Genomic DNA, 17,229 nt, shown 5'->3' on the forward strand with positions numbered 1-17,229 from the left:
TCATCTTCACACAGTGTTTCCATCTGCCCCCTGGTTGCTTTTTTTCAACATCTCGTACATCCTGTAACGTCATCATCTGCTCCAAAGTCTCTAGGGTGGAACTTAATTTATCTTGTTTCTTTCAGGCCATGAAAACTTGCACAAATGGATGATTGACAGCTCCATTAGAAGGACAGCAGAGGTATGACTGTGTAACTATATTCTTCAGGCTATATCTGCTGCATGAAGACATGAATCACTATTCATTTATCACTACATATGTCAGCTTTTTGTGGCTCTCTGCAGTCTAAGTGGAGACTTGATAAATTATGTGACATAAAGTTACACATCTTATTTTTGTCAACAAAGAAGCACATACGCAAAAAGTGTATTTTCTTCTGATTCAGTTTGGGTTCTTTTCTATGATAAATTCCTTCTCTCTTTCCTTTTCATATTTTTTTCAATTGGCCACAACATTAAATCTGTTAAAATTGTGGTGGAGGAAACCAGAGAAAGATTTTATTGGAACAAGGACTCTAATGTTTCATAATTTTTCTATTAACAAACCTCCAAGTGTTTTTTGATTAACTTCCTGCAACACTGAAAGCGCTTGTGATTTGTTTGTTTCTCTCTTTGGGCCTGTGTCCACAGACAGCACTGTCATCGCTTGTTTTAAGACAAAATCAATTAAGTTCAGTGTTTTCCACACTCAGCACCCTGTGCACAGAAATGCTGTTCGCGTCAGCGTTTTTTTCAGCTGCGTTCAAAGTGCTCTTAGTTAAAACCAGCTAAACTTTTGGAACAGCAACATTAGCTCAGTCAATAACAATAGCAGAGGAAAGGCTAATCTGGCACGTCATTTGGAGGGAACAATTTCCAGGTGTAGAGCTGCTTCTGGCGGCAGGTCTCTTTTTATGTTTTCTTGGTGATATTTCCTTGAATTAAAACAAATGTTAAGCAGACAGAGCTATCTACTGTAAAATACACCTAATGGACATTATCAAGGGAAGTAGATGTAAACTTTCAAAACCTAGCAACAATGAGCAGTCTGTGTACACAGGCCCTTATCTCTTTGCTGATTTTGTCCTGTAAATGTCTAATTGTTTTTTTTAAAAACAGGTAAATCTCATCCTTAACAGTTACATGTATCACTCATGTAGAATCCTGCAAAAAAATAAAAAAGTAAACAAAAGATGTGTCTTCAGCATGCTGTAACTCACTTTGTGAGACCCCTTTTCTCCATATACACGCTCCCCCTTGGTAGTGTCATCAGCAGGCATGGGTTATGCTACCATAGCTATGCTGATGACACACAGCTATACATAAGAACCACCTCCACTTCTTCCTCCCCCTGCCAATATCCACACTGACCACCTGCCTGGAGAAGATAGAGACTTGGATGAAGCTAAATTTTTTCCAACTAAACTGCTCCGAAACTGAAGCCATCCTCATCGGCACACAACATCAGCTCCGCTCTTCCCCCATCACCAACATCACTTTCTCTGGCCAAAACATTCCCCTTTCTACTTCTGTCACTAGTCTGGTTGTTAAAATGGACCAGCAGCTAAACTACAACACCCACATCAATCACCTCTGCAAGATCGCATTCTACCGCCTCAAAAACAATGCCAAACTCTGCCCCTCACTCACCCTGGCAGATGCAGAGAAGCTCGCCCACACCTTTGTCTCCTCCAGGTTGGACTACTGCAATGCACTCCTCAATGCACTTGGTCTTTGTCTCTGAGGCTTGCTTTGTACTATCTTCCTAGGCTTTTTACAGGTTGCTCAGACACTGTCGGTATTGGGTTGTCACCATTGAAGAACTTCATGTTTTCAAGCTGTCCCTACACGATAGAGATGCTTCTTGACTTGCTCAGCTTGATTTTTATTCTGGCTCATTTGATGTTCTCCTGCAGTTTTCCAAGTACCCTTCTTCTACGCACTGCCATGACGTTGTACAGTCGGCTGTTGTGAAGCACAGTTGCAGGTCTTCAAAGTAGGTTGTTACTAGACTAGTGACGGATGATGGAACGTGGAAGAAGTTGAAAGATTCCCAGATGAGGTAATGGGGAACTGATCCAAAGGCATTGGCCAGGTCAAGGAAGATGGCATTGATGTCTCTTTTGTCTTTCTTCGCTGCTTGGATTTGGTGCCAGATCATAGTGGTGTGCTCCAAGCAACCAGAGACCCCAGGATTGTCAGCTTTCTGTATGGATGTATCAACGTACTTGTTCTTCTCCAAGTAGGTGGACAACTTCTGTGCTAACACGCTGAAGAAGATTTTCCCCTCAACATTGAGAAGGCAGATTGGCCAGAATTGACTTATGTCTGTCGCATCCTTCTCCTTGGTAATTAGCACCCCTCCAGCCCTTCGCCACACCTAAAGTATTATTCCCTTCTGCTCTTGTGAGCCTCCACAGATAGCTCCACAGATAGATGGAACATCTAGGGCCTTCTTGTAGAGCTTATACGGTACTCCATTCGGCCCAGGGGCTGATGCAGATCTTAAACGCATTGCTGTACGCACTACTTCCTTCCATTATGAAGGGCCAGTTTCCCGGTCGAATTCAGGAGGTTGAATTGGTGGGATAATTATCTGTTCATGCCTTTTCATGTCATGGTGAACCTTTTCAAGATGTTCTTCCAGCTCCTGCTTTGTAATTTTCAGGGTTCCTTTTTTTTCTATAGCAAAACTTATTCCTTCTTCTTACAAAGTTTCCTCAAGTTCTCTGCTCTTCCCAAGGTTGTAAACAGACACTTGATGTCCCCTTGGAGTAGTATGAGACCCTCGCTCTCTGCATCAGAGGCTTTCTTCCAACCTCTTTCTCAGCTGCCTGAGATTCATGAAACACGGGACGTGATTAAAAATGTCAATTTTGCCAATGGGTGGCTGTCACAACCCAAGCTCAGTGAGCTGGACAAAAACAGGGAGACCACAATTGTTTTAAGATATTCAAATGGTCATTTATTTAACACTAACAGCTAAACATCCAAATCAAAGAATGTGCAGTCAGTAATTCAGTGGCGGTTGCAATGTTGAATGTGTGAGGTGTTGACCAGAGAGAGACAGGGTGAGAACCAACTTGGCCAGCCTGCCCGGGTGCATGATATGAAACTAACTGGCTCCACCCATTTTTGCCTGAAGGCTATCCGAGTGAGGAGAGATACAAGGCAGCAGGAAGAGCACTGACACAGTCAGGAGTCGTCACACCCTCCCCCCTAAAGAATTGTGTCCCAAACCAGTAAACAAACCCCTAAACAAATTATATATTCCAAAGTTAATTATCCAAACTTAAGCAATGACCCATGATTTTTACCAAAACCAATAAAACATACTTCCCTAATGTTAGTTTAAGCTTCATGCTGATACTGCTGACTTGGAAAAGTTCGCTCAGCAGTTCAGTTAGAGTGGGGGATTATTCATAATAAAATTCTGAGATATGCTGCATCTGTAATATTCTTATCAAATGAGTGATATCGTTTGAATTTTTGTTTTTGTTTTGTTTTACTCATGTCATCTCTCATTGAGTTTTACCTACAGCCACCATTGGCTGTTGTCAGTGAGCCAGCCGCGAACGTCCTGCTGACCTGTCAGGGACAGATATTGTCAAATCACCTTCACAGTTGTCTGTAGCTCCAAGGGGAGCTCATGCGTAGTGAGAACGCTTTTTGGGTTCTGGGAATGAATGATGTCAAAATGTAATACAGCTGAGGGTTCATGTCATATTGTTCAGCAGCACACAGGGCATGTGACAACCAGTGATAGAGCAGGAGGTCCATCTAGCCCGGAAGCTCATCACATCCAATATCCATTTTGCTTTCGGTTGGGCGAGGGAAATTCCCCTCCCATGGCATGTTGTGGATAAATAGCCCCTGGCACTCTTTCCCTGTGCTCTATGTTAGTCCTAAAAGAGGATTGCTTTGATTATCGAGGGGGATAATAAAACACTCATCAATAATGTAAAAATGCAGTTAATGACTTCCCCACTTGTGTCAGATCTCCCATCCCGAACCCCTGCCTGCACTGCTACCCCCACACTACTACATACAGGGACAGGACAAATATGGAAATAGGAAGTCATTATTTAAACATAGAAGTGTTAACCTTCTATGAAGTTCTTGCCTGCTGCTTTGTTGTTGGTGCCATACCCTAGATCAGGCCTCAATCTCTAGAGTCCTGTTCCCTCTGCCTTTTCACAGTTAGGATAAAGCACTTCACTTTGCTGAAATATTTATGCATGTTTGCATCCTGAATGTGTTCACTAACAAGCGACACAAGTGTAATTGCTTGTGTAATTGCAAGACAAATGATAGGTTGGTTATGAGCACTAGATGTGAGTGCTTTTCAGGCATTGATGATGAAGCAGGAAAGAGTGTTTTCTTTCAACAAATATTTTCCAGATTGAAATGAATACTTCATTTTATTTCTCTGTTTACTTACAAGTATCTATTTATGCATTATGTTATTGTATTATAGTGATTCGTATAGGTGTAAAGGCAGCTAAATCATGTTGTGCTGTTTAGTGGAAGATGTACTCTTAAAAGTGCCACACACCGGGTGTTTTCTCAACTTACAAGACGTCATCACAGCATCTGTCAGAGCTGTTTAAGGCAGAACTCAGAAGCCATGGAAAGTGTCAGTCTGAATGCATTGTTACTCATCGTGTCAATTCAAGTATGAAAATGTGTCTGTCAAAACAATATGCCTGGATTTCAGTGAGTTTGTCTGTTCAGTTTTTGTAATTATAATAATTCAGCTCTTTATTTGTGCTTCAGACAAACATTCAAGCTTTTCAGTCAAAATAACCTTTCATTACTGTTTCTTTTATTTAATATAGCATGTTTTTTAAAATTAAACAGATAATCAATGAAGTAGTCAGAACCTGTCAGGATAAAGGCTGACAAACTGTTGTTTTCTTTGCACATTATCTCTATTGGTAGGTTAATTGAGCAGCCAATTATGTATACACCACTGTATCACCCATCAGTCATCGCTTGTGACAGGCAGAGGCAGCTGCTATTCATATAATTACTTCCTAAAAAGATTAGTAGGCCTATGTTGACTCTGATCATGTCCAATAGTCAATACAACAGAAAGGCACAAAGAGGAGCTTCATGGTGGCTAAATATTGGATCAGTGAGAATGTTTTGCTTACAACTCACACTTTGATCAGCAGAAGTTTAAAGAATTTTTTTTTGTCCTTTTCTGTTAGCCAACAAAAGTTGGTGGCTATAACATTTTCGTGTATGGTCAGTGTGGGCTTGTGTCCATGAACCTTCATATGTCCTCGTGACGTTACACCGAAGCCTTTTTTTTTTTTTTTTTTTATGGTGATGAAGGCGATAGTGATGTGTGTGTGTGTGTGTGTGTGTGTGTGTGTGTGTGTGTGTGTGTGTGTGTGTGTGTTGGCGGGAGGGGGCGCACGCTTTAGCAGCATCATGACCATCAATGAGTTTGCTCATCATTACGTGATATAAGACCCGAGACCCCACCTACGCCTCAGTCGTTGATTGGCTTTACGCAGGTTTCCAGCCTGTTATTTATTACACCAAAGCTTGGAAGCCTCATTTGTTCTGAGAGGATATCTCAGTGCATCTTACCCACCAAGACGCACGGAGCTGTTTCTTTTTCCAAGTTATCTGCACGTCAGAAAAGAGGTAAGACGATAATAATAATAACTAGCATGTGCGTCAAGTATAAATGTTTAAATAAATGTTCTACTTTCAGCTATTTCTTTCCAGGCTGTGAAGACTTTGGGGGGGTTTTTCCCCTAGACTTTTTGTATTGGAAACTATAGGAAACATTAAGAACGTGTTCAGTATTTGTTCTTAATTTGCAGAATACAAACAGGATAATCTCAAAGTGTTTTCCTCTTAAAATTAAAATTCTGTTTCAGCGTTGCCAACCATACACCGCGCGCTTTTACGCACCGATTACGCAGCGAGATTTAGGCAAAAGAAACAATATTTACCTTGATAGAAAGACAGTAGTCGGTTTTGCTTGTTCCTGTAAGAAAACGATGTGTTTACACATGACTGTATTTCTTTTCACACAGGTATTTCTGAGAAAATGAGGAGAGGTTTTCTGCTGGTGTCTCTGTTCCTCATCATGACACTTCGGTACAGCCAGTCCAGATGCGAGGAGGAATCCGGAATGCGCAGATCAACTTCAGATGTAGGTGTACTAACGCGTCATAACCTTGATCTTATTTTCACACCACCAAACGTATAACAGCAGTTTTTTTCTTTAATCATGATTGCAGCAGACGTCAGGTTTGGACATTTTGAAGCGGAATATTCTAAAGCGGTATAGCGATTTGGATTACGACAGCTTTGTGGGTCTGATGGGAAGAAGGAATGCCGGTGAGTCTTTAATTTTTGATCTAAGAAAAGAGAAAATATTAAGCTACTTTAACATGCCTATAACAATAGGCATGTTAAATTGATTGATAAAATAGACAAACAAATATGAGAAGAGACCATTTGTTGTATATTCAGATAAATCCCTGATTTAGTAACTCTTCATAATCCTGTTTTCCTTTCTTTTTGTTTATATTCTATTTACATGACTACCAGATGAAAACGCTGTACAGCCACCACAAAAAAGTAAGACATTTTTTTTATGAATTATCATATTCAATTGTCATGAATAGTCTGCCCTGTTCTTTAAAGTTAATTGAAATTCACAATTAACTCACAATCAAATGTTTCTGATTCTTCTCAGGGGAAATGCATGACATTTTTGTTGGTCTGATGGGCAGGAGAAACTCAGAACCTGGTGAGTATAAATATACCAAGGTGCAAATACCTTCAATAAATCCAGTGCTATGTGCTTATTGACATACGTTTGAATGTCTGCTCTCACAGATAATGGTCCATGGAGGAGGGAGTATCCAGAGAGGAGAGGCATCTTTCTTAACAAGTGCAGGCTGAGGTGAGTGCCTCTTGTTTTTCACTCAAAGAACAGAACATCACAACATCTCCAAGACTTGATGAAAATGAAAGTTACCACTTACACTGGCTTGAGGTGAATACAATCAAATGGTGGTGCCATCTGGAGATTTCTGCTGTTGAAGTTTTCATGTTTAAAAAGAATAGTATTAAGGTGGTCTTGATTTTTTACTGAGTATTGAAAAACAGTTTTTTTTTGCGTGAATTGAACCCATGAATGTAGCAGTAATATGTGTATTTTTACAGGTTTCTTCAGGGGCTTTAGGTATTCATGCTGAAGCAACCTCCTCATCCAACCTTCTCATCTGACAACGTAAACGGACGTTCTCAAAGAATTCACACAATGAAGTAAATATCTGATTAAAACAACTTTTGAAGACACGGTTCACGCTGTAAACCGGCCAGCTGGCTCATGAAAGCATTCATCATCTACGCAGCTTGTATTTGATTTATCTGAAGACAAACAGGATTAGATGTGATAGCTGGCTCATACAATGTCTTTACCATTTTATTCATTTTCTTCCAAAGTTCAAAATAAACATATTTTTTTTAATACATACTTGAGTCATGTGAAAGGTCTGTCCAGTTTCCTGCAGCTGATGGTGGTTATTTTCACAGCTCCAGCGTAGACAGGAAAGTTCAATCACACCGGCTACAGTGGTGTTCATGAAGTAACTTGAGAGGAGGGCTTCACTGGAGTTCTGTATGATATTGTGTTTATCAGACGATATAGATTCCAGATTTACAAAAGCACAAAAGGGTTTCAAATAAACATTCATTAAAGCTTTAAAAGAAAACAGATTTTCCAGAAACAGCTGTTGCGTCTCTCAACCAAACAAAACCATCACACCCCTGGTGACTGAATTTTTTTTTTTTTTTTGTAAAGTCAAAACTGACTCTACTTCACACATTTTAATGATCGCAAACATTTACATTTTAAGCCATAAAAATCAAAGATGCAAGAAAGAAAAGATTCTCAGTTGTGACACGTACATTCTTCTGCTGCCCATCTTAACCAGGACACTTTGGCAGAACATTGTATCTCAATGTGTCATTTCTCCCCATTTCAAGGACAATAACAACAAATGAATAATGACTTAACAAACACTTTAAATTGTCTGTCATTGTGCTTTATCACTGGCTAAGATCAGAAACGTTTGAAATACTTTAAATAAATACTCTGCATCAGTTCAGAGTAACACTTTTAGAAATCTAATGCTGATGTCAAAATAAAATCGAACCACATGCATTTCCTGGTTCTGTCAGAAAATCATACTCGCATTTAAATTTTTCACAGTATCATTCTCATAGTCTAATACTGGCTGATGTATGCTGTGATCAGTGAGGGCACAGAAGAAAAACAACCAGCGCAGGATTAAAGACACCTCTCTGGAAAAATCAAGCACATTTCAACCCCAGCTCAAACACGCACTCATCCTTTAAGTTACTGCAGTTCTGTTTCCAGTGAACGGCCGAGACTTTGGGGTGTCATGTCTCTCTGCTGTCTCTGACTTTGTCTCTACTTTAGTTTGGTTTCCTCTGACAGAAAAGGCTGAAGTGTGATTCCTTGCATTCGTCACCTCCTGAGCAGCTTGAAGTTGTGTTGTCACAGTCGTCTGTGAGAATGCGTGGAGGTTCTTATAGTGTCGCACAGAGGGCCGGTAGCGAGGCCTGTAGCCGTACGCTCTCAGGTGGTAGGTGTAGTACTCCAGTGTGTGCATCAGCTCCGGTCCTACATAATGGAAGGATACAGCCAGGTCAGAGCAGCACTGTGCACCCTGAGGAAGAAATACATTCACACAAAAAACAAACATTAGCACACAGAAAGGCACAAACACACACAAGCGATACATATATCTATATATTACCATTACATTAAAACACCTTCAAATTATTTTAATGAATGCTCTTTTCTTCATACAGAATAAAATTAAAACATTTTAAAAAATGTAAAAAAAAACAGGAAGGGTAATGATCAACAATGCTGCAGATTTTAGATTTTACTGCAACAAATAAGAGACAGAAACTGACAAAGACTGACATACATCTTAAAAACCAGCAGTTCAAAGTGTTGTTTTGTATCTCAGTGTGCACATCTATCTATGTCATAACATGTAAGTCATAGAAACATGATCAGAAAGAGACAACAGGATCATTTTGTTTGCAAATAGGTGCATGAACAAATCGTCTCCATTACGTGCACTAGTTAGTCATTCGAGCAAAGTACAGGGCTGCTGTTTCATCAAATCCAACTAAAGGAATGACATTTTTTTACGCTGTATTTGATGTCTATTCTCGTCCCTGTCTTTGTCACACAGTCCCAAGCCTGCATCAATGCTGATCTGTGATCATTTCACAAGAACATAGTTTTTTTTTTTTCCTGAATAAGACCTTTTATTTCCTGAACACCATTAGGTTGTGGAATAATGACTGTGACAGCTGAACAGTGTGTTTAAGTAGCGCACAAAATAAAGTCGATGTTTTTGTCTTGACCTTCGAACAATGACGGCACAGTAAATCTGTTTAGTATGTATACAGTAACACAGTGATAAACCCTTTTTAAAATGTGCATTTGGGAAGTAAGTCTCTGTTCTTTTGGTCGTTTTGGTTTTTGATCAACAAGAAGAAACTAAAATATCTCTTACCTTCTGATTATTTTTACATATTGTCATAAGCTGGTAAAGCTCTGAAACCACAAATTATCATTTTTACTGTCTCATTAAAAAATAATATTACTTTAATATTAACTAAAGTACATTTGTTTTGACGCAGGGAACAAAGCAGCTCAGTACTTTGCATTTTAATTGCAAAGTACGATCTATCAGGTGCATCATCCGCCACAAATTGACCAATTTTTCCTTTGTTGACAGGATATTGTCTCTGCTGCAATTATCTACTTTAAAATGAACTCATTTCTTTTTCAATCGGCTCTTTTTTATGCAGGGTTCAGGTACCGAGTGTAAAAGTGCCCGATAATCCTGTTTCAATTCTTGGGTAATTATCTCTGTGATGACTCATTTACGTCAGCTGATACGTTTTGTTTCATTTAACAAAAGCCACATCATCTGTGTTGCAAACACTTGTCGCTTTCAGTCACAAAATAAGTCCCGACAGTACATGTGAAGAAAAAAAAAACGAACTATTCTAGAATATGTTGGAGAGCAGATGTACACTAATGATATTAAAGGATTCAGCTAAGCGATTTATCCCCTCAGGAGCACATCTCCCCAAATTACTTGCCCCTTTCTATTCAGGCTAATCCACTCTGCTGCTAGATGTCTCATGAGAGACCTATCTGTGAACCATATACTACTTTTTTGGGGCATTTTTCTTGTATGGGACGGCTGACAGTATATGAAAAAGAAATATGGAGAGGAGGAACCAAGAATCAAAATAGGAGTTTTGCAAATATATGAATCTTAAGCATTAGCTTTCTCTATTTTTCTCAGTCATAGCATTTCCTTTACGTAGCAAAAGCTCACTAGTAAAACAGAAGCGAGGGGACTTGCCTCAACAATCGGGTAGTAACAATAGCTCCAGTACCAGAAGCTCTTGGAGAACTTGCCAGTGAGATGGTGCTCTGGCACAAACGGGTGAAACGTTTCTCTGTGCAAAGTATCCCTTGAATCTCCCGCCAGAACATTCATCTTCTCTAAACACTGCCCCAGCGCCAGATCCTCCACAGGCGTGGTGTGTGTGCAAACCTTGGTCCGGAAACCCTCCACGAATCTCCTAAGAGCCTCTTTGCTGAGCACATAGCCAGCCCCTCCACTCATATAGCCTTGCTTGGTGTAAGGCTTGAAACGTTTGCCGAAGTAGATGGGCTCCTCAGGGCTGTGGTTGGACAATAACCAGCGCAGGTTGTCCACTACAACGAAGGTGTCATCATCTGCTTTTAAAAACCAATCTGCCTCATCCGCATGGTGCTCGTAGACGTAATGGAAGGCTCGGATGGTCTTCCAGTAGAGCTGATCCCGGCCCTCCTTTGTGCCCAGGCCCACTGTGGGGAAGTCTGGGTCCTCCTCTGAGCTCATGAACACCACCAAATTGCAGTGGCGGCTCCACGTGGCTTTGACATGGCGGGCCCTGCTCTCAAGGTTATACGGCCCCGTCATCACCCAACAGAGGACGCGCACATTGTGGTACAACAGATCTGCTACCCGGCTGTCTTCATCTGTAAAGACACAACAAAGGGCAGAATATAAAGCAACAGGGCAAATTAGGTTCTTCTTCTTATTATTATTATTATTATTATTATTATTATTATCCTATATTATTTACCAATGTCTGTACATTATCATTTTTCACCAGCTCTTCTTTCCTGAACATGCTTTTATAAAAAGGACGTAGTGCTGCTGCCCTCATCAAGTTCCTCCTTTATTTGCCATATGCGAACAATTTGCAGATAACACGTCACCATTATATTGACCCGTGTGCAAGTACAGCCTTCACAGTCCAGGTTCAACAAACTGTCAGTCCAACTCTGAGCTCTGAGTTGGTTTCTTCCCAGTTTGAAAACTCTGAGTTTTTGGTTCCAGATCAGCAGATTTGAGTTGGTTAAATTAACTCTGAGTATGTTCACTTTGTGCTCAGCACGTGCACCATGAGGACAGAAAGCCAACAGTAATGCAGCCCTGATACTATGATTCATCATGGCAACAGGCGACAAGAAAAGAGATTCCCATACTTTGACCATGTGAAGATATAGCCTACATCTTCACGCAGACATAAGAGTAGCACTTCTGCAGTGCAAAGGAAAGAGAGAAGTATTGGAGAAAACAGCTGCTCGTGTCAAAGCGTCGTGAAGTCTATTCATTTAGCCAAATATTTCATCAGTTATAATATCGCTGGTCCAAACTGGTTGAATGGCATTAAACCTAAAATATATTTTCATTAAGATGCAAACAAGCAGAAGTAAAGCTTGAACTTGAAATGAGCTAAAATGAAATACAAACTAGGCTTGTGGTGGTATTTTTTATCAATGGCCTATTTCACATTAAACAAAGTAAGCTTCATTCAGTGTCAATTTCAATGTGCATTAGGCCCATCTCCTTATCCCCAACATAATGCTGATGTTACCCACATAGGCTAAATGTCCTCTAACCTTTATCCTGTTTAGTTTATTAATGAGTCCTAATTAAATTAACTTCCCCTGACGTAAATGTAGGCTCTGATTCTCTGCCAAGTAATGCAGCACGTTCATCTCGAGCCTTCTCGACTAAAACACATCCCACGTTTGACAAAATATACAGTATAGCCTACCTAACATATAATAAAAAAGCAACCAGGGTTTGTAGTCAGACAAGTGGTGAATCTTCATTGACAGGGTGTGATACATACTGAATAAGAGAATGAGGAAATGAAATGATTCTGAAAGAGGGAGGAGACAGATGGGAACTCCACTTAAAAAAAACCCTGCTCCCGACCAGGTTAGGTTCGCAAACTAATTCACCATATTAACTGACTCCGAGCTAAAGCTACCTCCCTCTTTGGAACAGGTCTACACTTGTTTTTCGGGTTTGAGCGATCTCTCCTTCGTAAACAGAAAACCCAGAGTTTCCTCAATTCAAGGTTAACTGTCTCAGTTTGCACAAAACCTTCTTGCTGACACAGACTCCAGATATCAAACATCCTGCATGTAAGAAATAAGTATGATACATTTCTTTTATTATGCTGTGCAAACTTGTTTACAGCTACATTGGGATAGACTTTAATTATTATTTTTGTTGCATATCTTTTTATGCACTGTGTGATTTTCTTCTGCTACCCTGCTTTGCTGCTCTGACACTGTAAATTTCTCCGCTTGCGAGATGAATAAAGGATTATCTTATCTTTATGGGGCTTTTTTTTTTTTTTTTACATACACCATTTGACAAGTATGGACTTGGCTGAAAAGAAAATAGAATGCAGCACCAATCCAAGCAAAATATTATGGAGACTTACACTAATACTGCAGAGGGCATTCTGTTTGTCTCCCCACATATGCTAAATAATAGTCTCAGGATACGGCTAGGGTCACAGTGTCAAGCACCTGCATGCTGAGGGTGGAGCAGGTTGATGAGAGCACCTCCTTCCTTCCTCCAGCTGTTTGGCGTTGCACCCACTGTGCTGGCTTTTTCCTGAGCCTCTGACAGAACTGGGTAGCTCCTCTCAAACCACACCTGGCGCAGGAAGAAGTAAACACAGCAGGCCCCCACCAGGAAGCCAAGGGAGAAGGCCCACCTGGTGCTGGAGCCCTTCATGGTGACACCGTCTCCAGCTCTGTTATGTCCCGCTTACAGCATGTCTACAAGGAAACACAAAAGTCCTGACTTCAAGGACTGCAAGACCTGAAATATGTGTGCATAATAATTGTGAGTTTGAGTAGATTATATTAATTTCCAATTGATTTGTTGTAGAGTTAGTGCTGTTGGAAATGTCAAATAAACTTTGAAGAGTAAAGTAGCAATATTTCATAATATTTTGGACCGGAGAGTATGAACACAGAAATGTCTTACTAAGATAGTAATTAAAGAGTTTAGATGAGAAGATTTAAACATAAATGTTGAACTCTCTGTAAATTATTAAGTGGGCACGAGTTGTGGTGCTACCACAGCGATTCCTCTCACTAATCTCTGGCAGAAGGAAAGTACCCAGCTGTGGTGACATCGTCACACATGACTCCTTTTTGTTGATCTTGAAGATAGGACTGATTCAAATCGTACAAATAAGATATTGGCCTGGTCTAAGAATTTAATTGACACAGCCCCCGTGTGTCCCTGCTCAAAATGTCGTTGTCCATATGGATGAAGTTAAGGATCCATAATCTGACACAGATGGCAGAGATTAACAGGGAATCTCTTTGTAACCATCATGTTAGGATGTTTTCTCCGTAATCCGGACAACAAACTACACCACAATCCAGTTACCCTAATCGATGCGTAAAATCCGTAAAGCACTGAAAACAAAATAGCATAAGCAAAACAAGGCCATGTGGAATCCAAAGAGGAAAACTTGCTGATATTTTACTGTTCTACATATCGGCAGATTGTGTGACATAAACATATCTTGAATTGATACCCGTTTGTGTGTGATATTTACCTTCGCTGTGAGCTCTGTCATTTAAAGGCATGATATGCTTGCAACTCCTGCAGCAGGCGAAATATTTCTCGTCTCTGGGAAAAAAAACAAAAACTGCTCAAGTCTGCAACACCTGTCAGTCATGTCGTCACGTGCTGGTCACATTCTCCCGGGCGTCATTTTTGTGACTGAAGTCGCCACCATTTTGAGACGCACAATTATATGATTTGAAAGCTGAAACAGGAAAGCCACTGTACATGGGGTTTACATTCTTCAGTGTGACGGGCTGATCTGGGAAAAATACGGCCTTTCATTGGCAGGCTGCCGGTGACGTGTGGAGGAGGTTGTCTTTCACGTCCTCTCTACGGATGTCCGGGTTTTAACGTTTTAACCAAAGCTGTGAATTGTTTTTCCTTTTTTTTTTTGTCTTGTTGCTGTATTTGTCATCGTATTAACTCTCTATTCTTTCAACACGTGTCGTTCAAATATGATGAAAAATAAATAACATGAATGAAGAGTAAAGATGTTGCATTATCACTCTTCTCCACTAGATGTCAGTCTTGCATAGCCTATATATGTTATTTTACAGTCTGTCCTACACAATGAACGGCTTTTACTTCCTCAGAAAAAAAAAAAAAACAGTCGCTCTACAGTGTTGCCAGCTGTTTTGAAGGGGCTTATGTAGCCTATAATTCTGAGGTGTTTGAATGAACCTGAAGTAGCCTATGACACATTTATGGCACTCTGTTTCTTTAATAGGCCTACTTCATTTGGGACGATTGTTACACCGACACAAAAGAAAGATTCCAGGTTTTAAATGCAAAGGAAGTCCAATTCCTTCATAAAAGCTGAGGTTTTGGATTAAACTTCAGGGACCACATAACCTCACATTTTCTTTCAGTTGCTATTAAGACCTATGCAGGTTTGACTCAGGTAAATAAAATAAAAAAATAAAAAAAATAGAATAGACAGACAGACAGACACATTATTAATCCCTTGGGAAGGTTCCCTCAGGGAAATTTCAGATTCCAGCAGCAGGTAGCACCAAAAAAAAAGGAAAAAGCACCCAGATACAAAAACATAGAAAGAAAAGTTATTTAAAGATGTATACTGTACAAAATAGCAAGATACAATTATACTGTACACATTAGCAGTAGTGGATATTTATTATACAGGTTTTTAGCAGCAATGGCAGTAGAATAGAATAGAATGTCTATATTGTCATTATACAAATTGCAAGATTACTTGGCGTCACCTTAGAGTGCACACAGCTAAACACCTAAAAAACAAGAAGAATATAAAAAGTGACTCTGGTAAGGTAGGATATGTGTGGTAGGACTCACAATTAGCAGCATAATACATTTGAATGGATATAGCAGGAATATCAGATTAGTATTTACATAGTACAAAATGTAAACTATAGCAGGATATAAAAAATATAAATATTTGCACTGTATGAAATGTAATTATAGCAGGATACAAAATATAAAAATCTAAATATTTGAATAGTATGAGATGTACCTATAACAGGATATAAAAATATAAATATTTGCACTATATGAAATGTACATTTAGCAGGATATAAAATATAAAAATATAAATATTTGCATTATATGAAATGTAATTCTAGCAGGATATAAAATATAAAAAATTTAAATATCTGTGTCTTCTTTTGCATATCTTTTAGCTTCCATGATAGCATCATTAGCACCTGATTTAAGAGTGACTGCAGAGAGGCGTCCTGTGAGCTTAGATTACAGATCCTTAATCATATTTGGGAGGGTAAAGGTCATTTTACCTCAGGTGAATCAGAATTTGATTGCTTTGGTCACCTGTGCTACAGCAGAAGCATAGATGTTGAATTAGAATAACAATAGCAGAAAGTGAACTCAGTAGAAATACAACAGCTCTTTAATCGCTATTTGAACCTCAAAGATACTGCAGGTCTCATTTAAACATGGCTGAGCCATAATGGAAGAGAAAAAACTGTTTAAATTTGAACCAAAAAACAACAGGCCTAGGTAATGTTACTTTAAACTATTGTTGTGTCAGGTCCTGTGTAACTAATTGTCTCAATAAGTCACTGAGGACTTTGTTGGGGGATTTAAATGAATCTCAAAATACAAATTATATTTGCTTTACAGCCTCATCAAGTGTTAAATGGCATATGTGTTCAGAATATGTAAAATATTACAAGAAAAAATCATTGCGGATAATGTTAGGTCTAAACAATTCTCAGTTAAGATTAGTAACAGCATCGCCTGCTCTATGGTTACAGTGGCCAACGAGTGCAAACAGACTGCAAAAGTCAAAAAGATTTCCAATTGGAGAAACAGGCTTCAAATTCAGGAACAATGCAAATGCAAAACATTTTTTGTGTGAAAATGTTAACACATATTGTAGAAATGTTGGTGAAGCTTTACTAGATATAAAAAAAATAAAGCTGTCATATCTAGCACCTCCTACAGGCCTGTAGCATGTCTTTTGTTGTCTTCTGCTGTTTTCATATTGCATTTATTGTGTGCATCTGGATTTGAATTACCATTCACTAATAGATAGATAGATAAAACTTTTGCTGGACCTTATTTCCATATATTTTTCATTTGCAGCATATTTACTGTGTTGTTTCTTTTTTTAATTTAAATTTGAAGCCTGTTTTTGCTATTGACAATCTCTTTCACCAGAGCAGTGGTTGTCCTTTTGGCCTCCTCAGAATGCAGCTTCAAGGCCTAGAAAATCAATGAACAGTGATTGGAAGCATGTTTCTAAACTGGAATTCCTTGATGTGGAGATGTCTTTTTCAGTACATGAAAAGGCAAATATTAATGACATACCAAGGCTGATGGATTTGTGAGAGCGTCCTTATATCTGAATGCAGATGTCAATCCATGGAAGTTGATCAGGAGCATACAACAACAGTATAAAGGTCCTTTGTTTGTACAGTGTGCGTGTGTGTCTTTGTTGACTACAGAAAAATACAACTGTACAGTGCAAAGTAGAGTCAGATGACACTGTACAAAGTGACAAAGTGACTGTGACAAAGTCTATGTTTTGTAACAGTGTTTATACTGTCACACATAAGACTGACAGACATAAGGCTCTATGTGAAGGCTAGTTCACGAATAGCATATTTGTATCTTAGGTTTTACTGATATCATTATTTTTGTTTGAATTCACGCAGGCAGCTTGTACTTAGGAGGCTCTATTGGTAAATAAAATGCTTTTTTGTCAGTATATTTG

At 39.3% G+C, this 17,229-nt stretch overlaps 2 protein-coding genes across 3 annotated transcripts; one reads left to right on the forward strand and one right to left on the reverse strand.

Moving 5' to 3' along the window:
* Positions 1 to 5,528: 5,528 nt before the first annotated feature.
* tac3a (tachykinin precursor 3a) lies at positions 5,529 to 7,487 on the forward strand. 2 transcript variants are annotated; one of them, XM_079359496.1, is made up of 7 exons: positions 5,529 to 5,637; positions 6,036 to 6,154; positions 6,243 to 6,342; positions 6,556 to 6,585; positions 6,704 to 6,757; positions 6,847 to 6,913; positions 7,177 to 7,487. In XM_079359496.1, exons 2-7 carry the CDS (start codon positions 6,050 to 6,052, stop codon positions 7,193 to 7,195), a joined length of 375 nt encoding a protein of 124 aa, XP_079215622.1. In that variant the 5' UTR covers positions 5,529 to 5,637; positions 6,036 to 6,049; the 3' UTR covers positions 7,196 to 7,487. The 2 variants fall into 2 exon arrangements, with proteins under 2 accessions (XP_079215622.1, XP_079215623.1); XM_079359497.1 differs by having other exon boundaries at positions 6,246 to 6,342.
* Positions 7,426 to 14,271, reverse strand: c1galt1la (core 1 synthase, glycoprotein-N-acetylgalactosamine 3-beta-galactosyltransferase 1, like a). Its single transcript, XM_079359495.1, has 4 exons — positions 14,011 to 14,271; positions 12,962 to 13,216; positions 10,440 to 11,104; positions 7,426 to 8,708 (listed from the first exon to the last, which is right to left on the reverse strand). The coding sequence occupies exons 2-4, from the start codon at positions 13,170 to 13,172 to the stop codon at positions 8,370 to 8,372; spliced, it is 1,215 nt and encodes a 404-aa protein (XP_079215621.1). The 5' UTR covers positions 13,173 to 13,216; positions 14,011 to 14,271; the 3' UTR covers positions 7,426 to 8,369.
* Positions 14,272 to 17,229: the final 2,958 nt, after the last annotated feature.

The sequence above is a fragment of the Symphodus melops genome, assembly GCF_947650265.1.
Source record: "Symphodus melops genome assembly, chromosome: 13".
Classification (NCBI taxonomy): domain Eukaryota; kingdom Metazoa; phylum Chordata; class Actinopteri; order Labriformes; family Labridae; genus Symphodus; species Symphodus melops.

Coding starts and splice junctions, on each gene's coding strand:
- tac3a (XM_079359496.1), top strand. CDS start 6,050: ATGAGGAGAGGTTTTCTGCTGGTGTCTCTGTTCCTCATCATGACACTT. Junction 6,155..6,242: donor TGCGCAGATCAACTTCAGAT/GTAGGTGTACTA, acceptor TCATGATTGCAG/CAGACGTCAGGTTTGGACAT. Junction 6,343..6,555: donor GATGGGAAGAAGGAATGCCG/GTGAGTCTTTAA, acceptor CATGACTACCAG/ATGAAAACGCTGTACAGCCA.
- c1galt1la (XM_079359495.1), bottom strand. CDS start 13,172: ATGAAGGGCTCCAGCACCAGGTGGGCCTTCTCCCTTGGCTTCCTGGTG. Junction 11,105..12,961: donor GCTCCACCCTCAGCATGCAG/GTGCTTGACACT, acceptor GTGTCTTTACAG/ATGAAGACAGCCGGGTAGCA. Junction 8,709..10,439: donor GTTACTACCCGATTGTTGAG/GCAAGTCCCCTC, acceptor TTTCTTCCTCAG/GGTGCACAGTGCTGCTCTGA.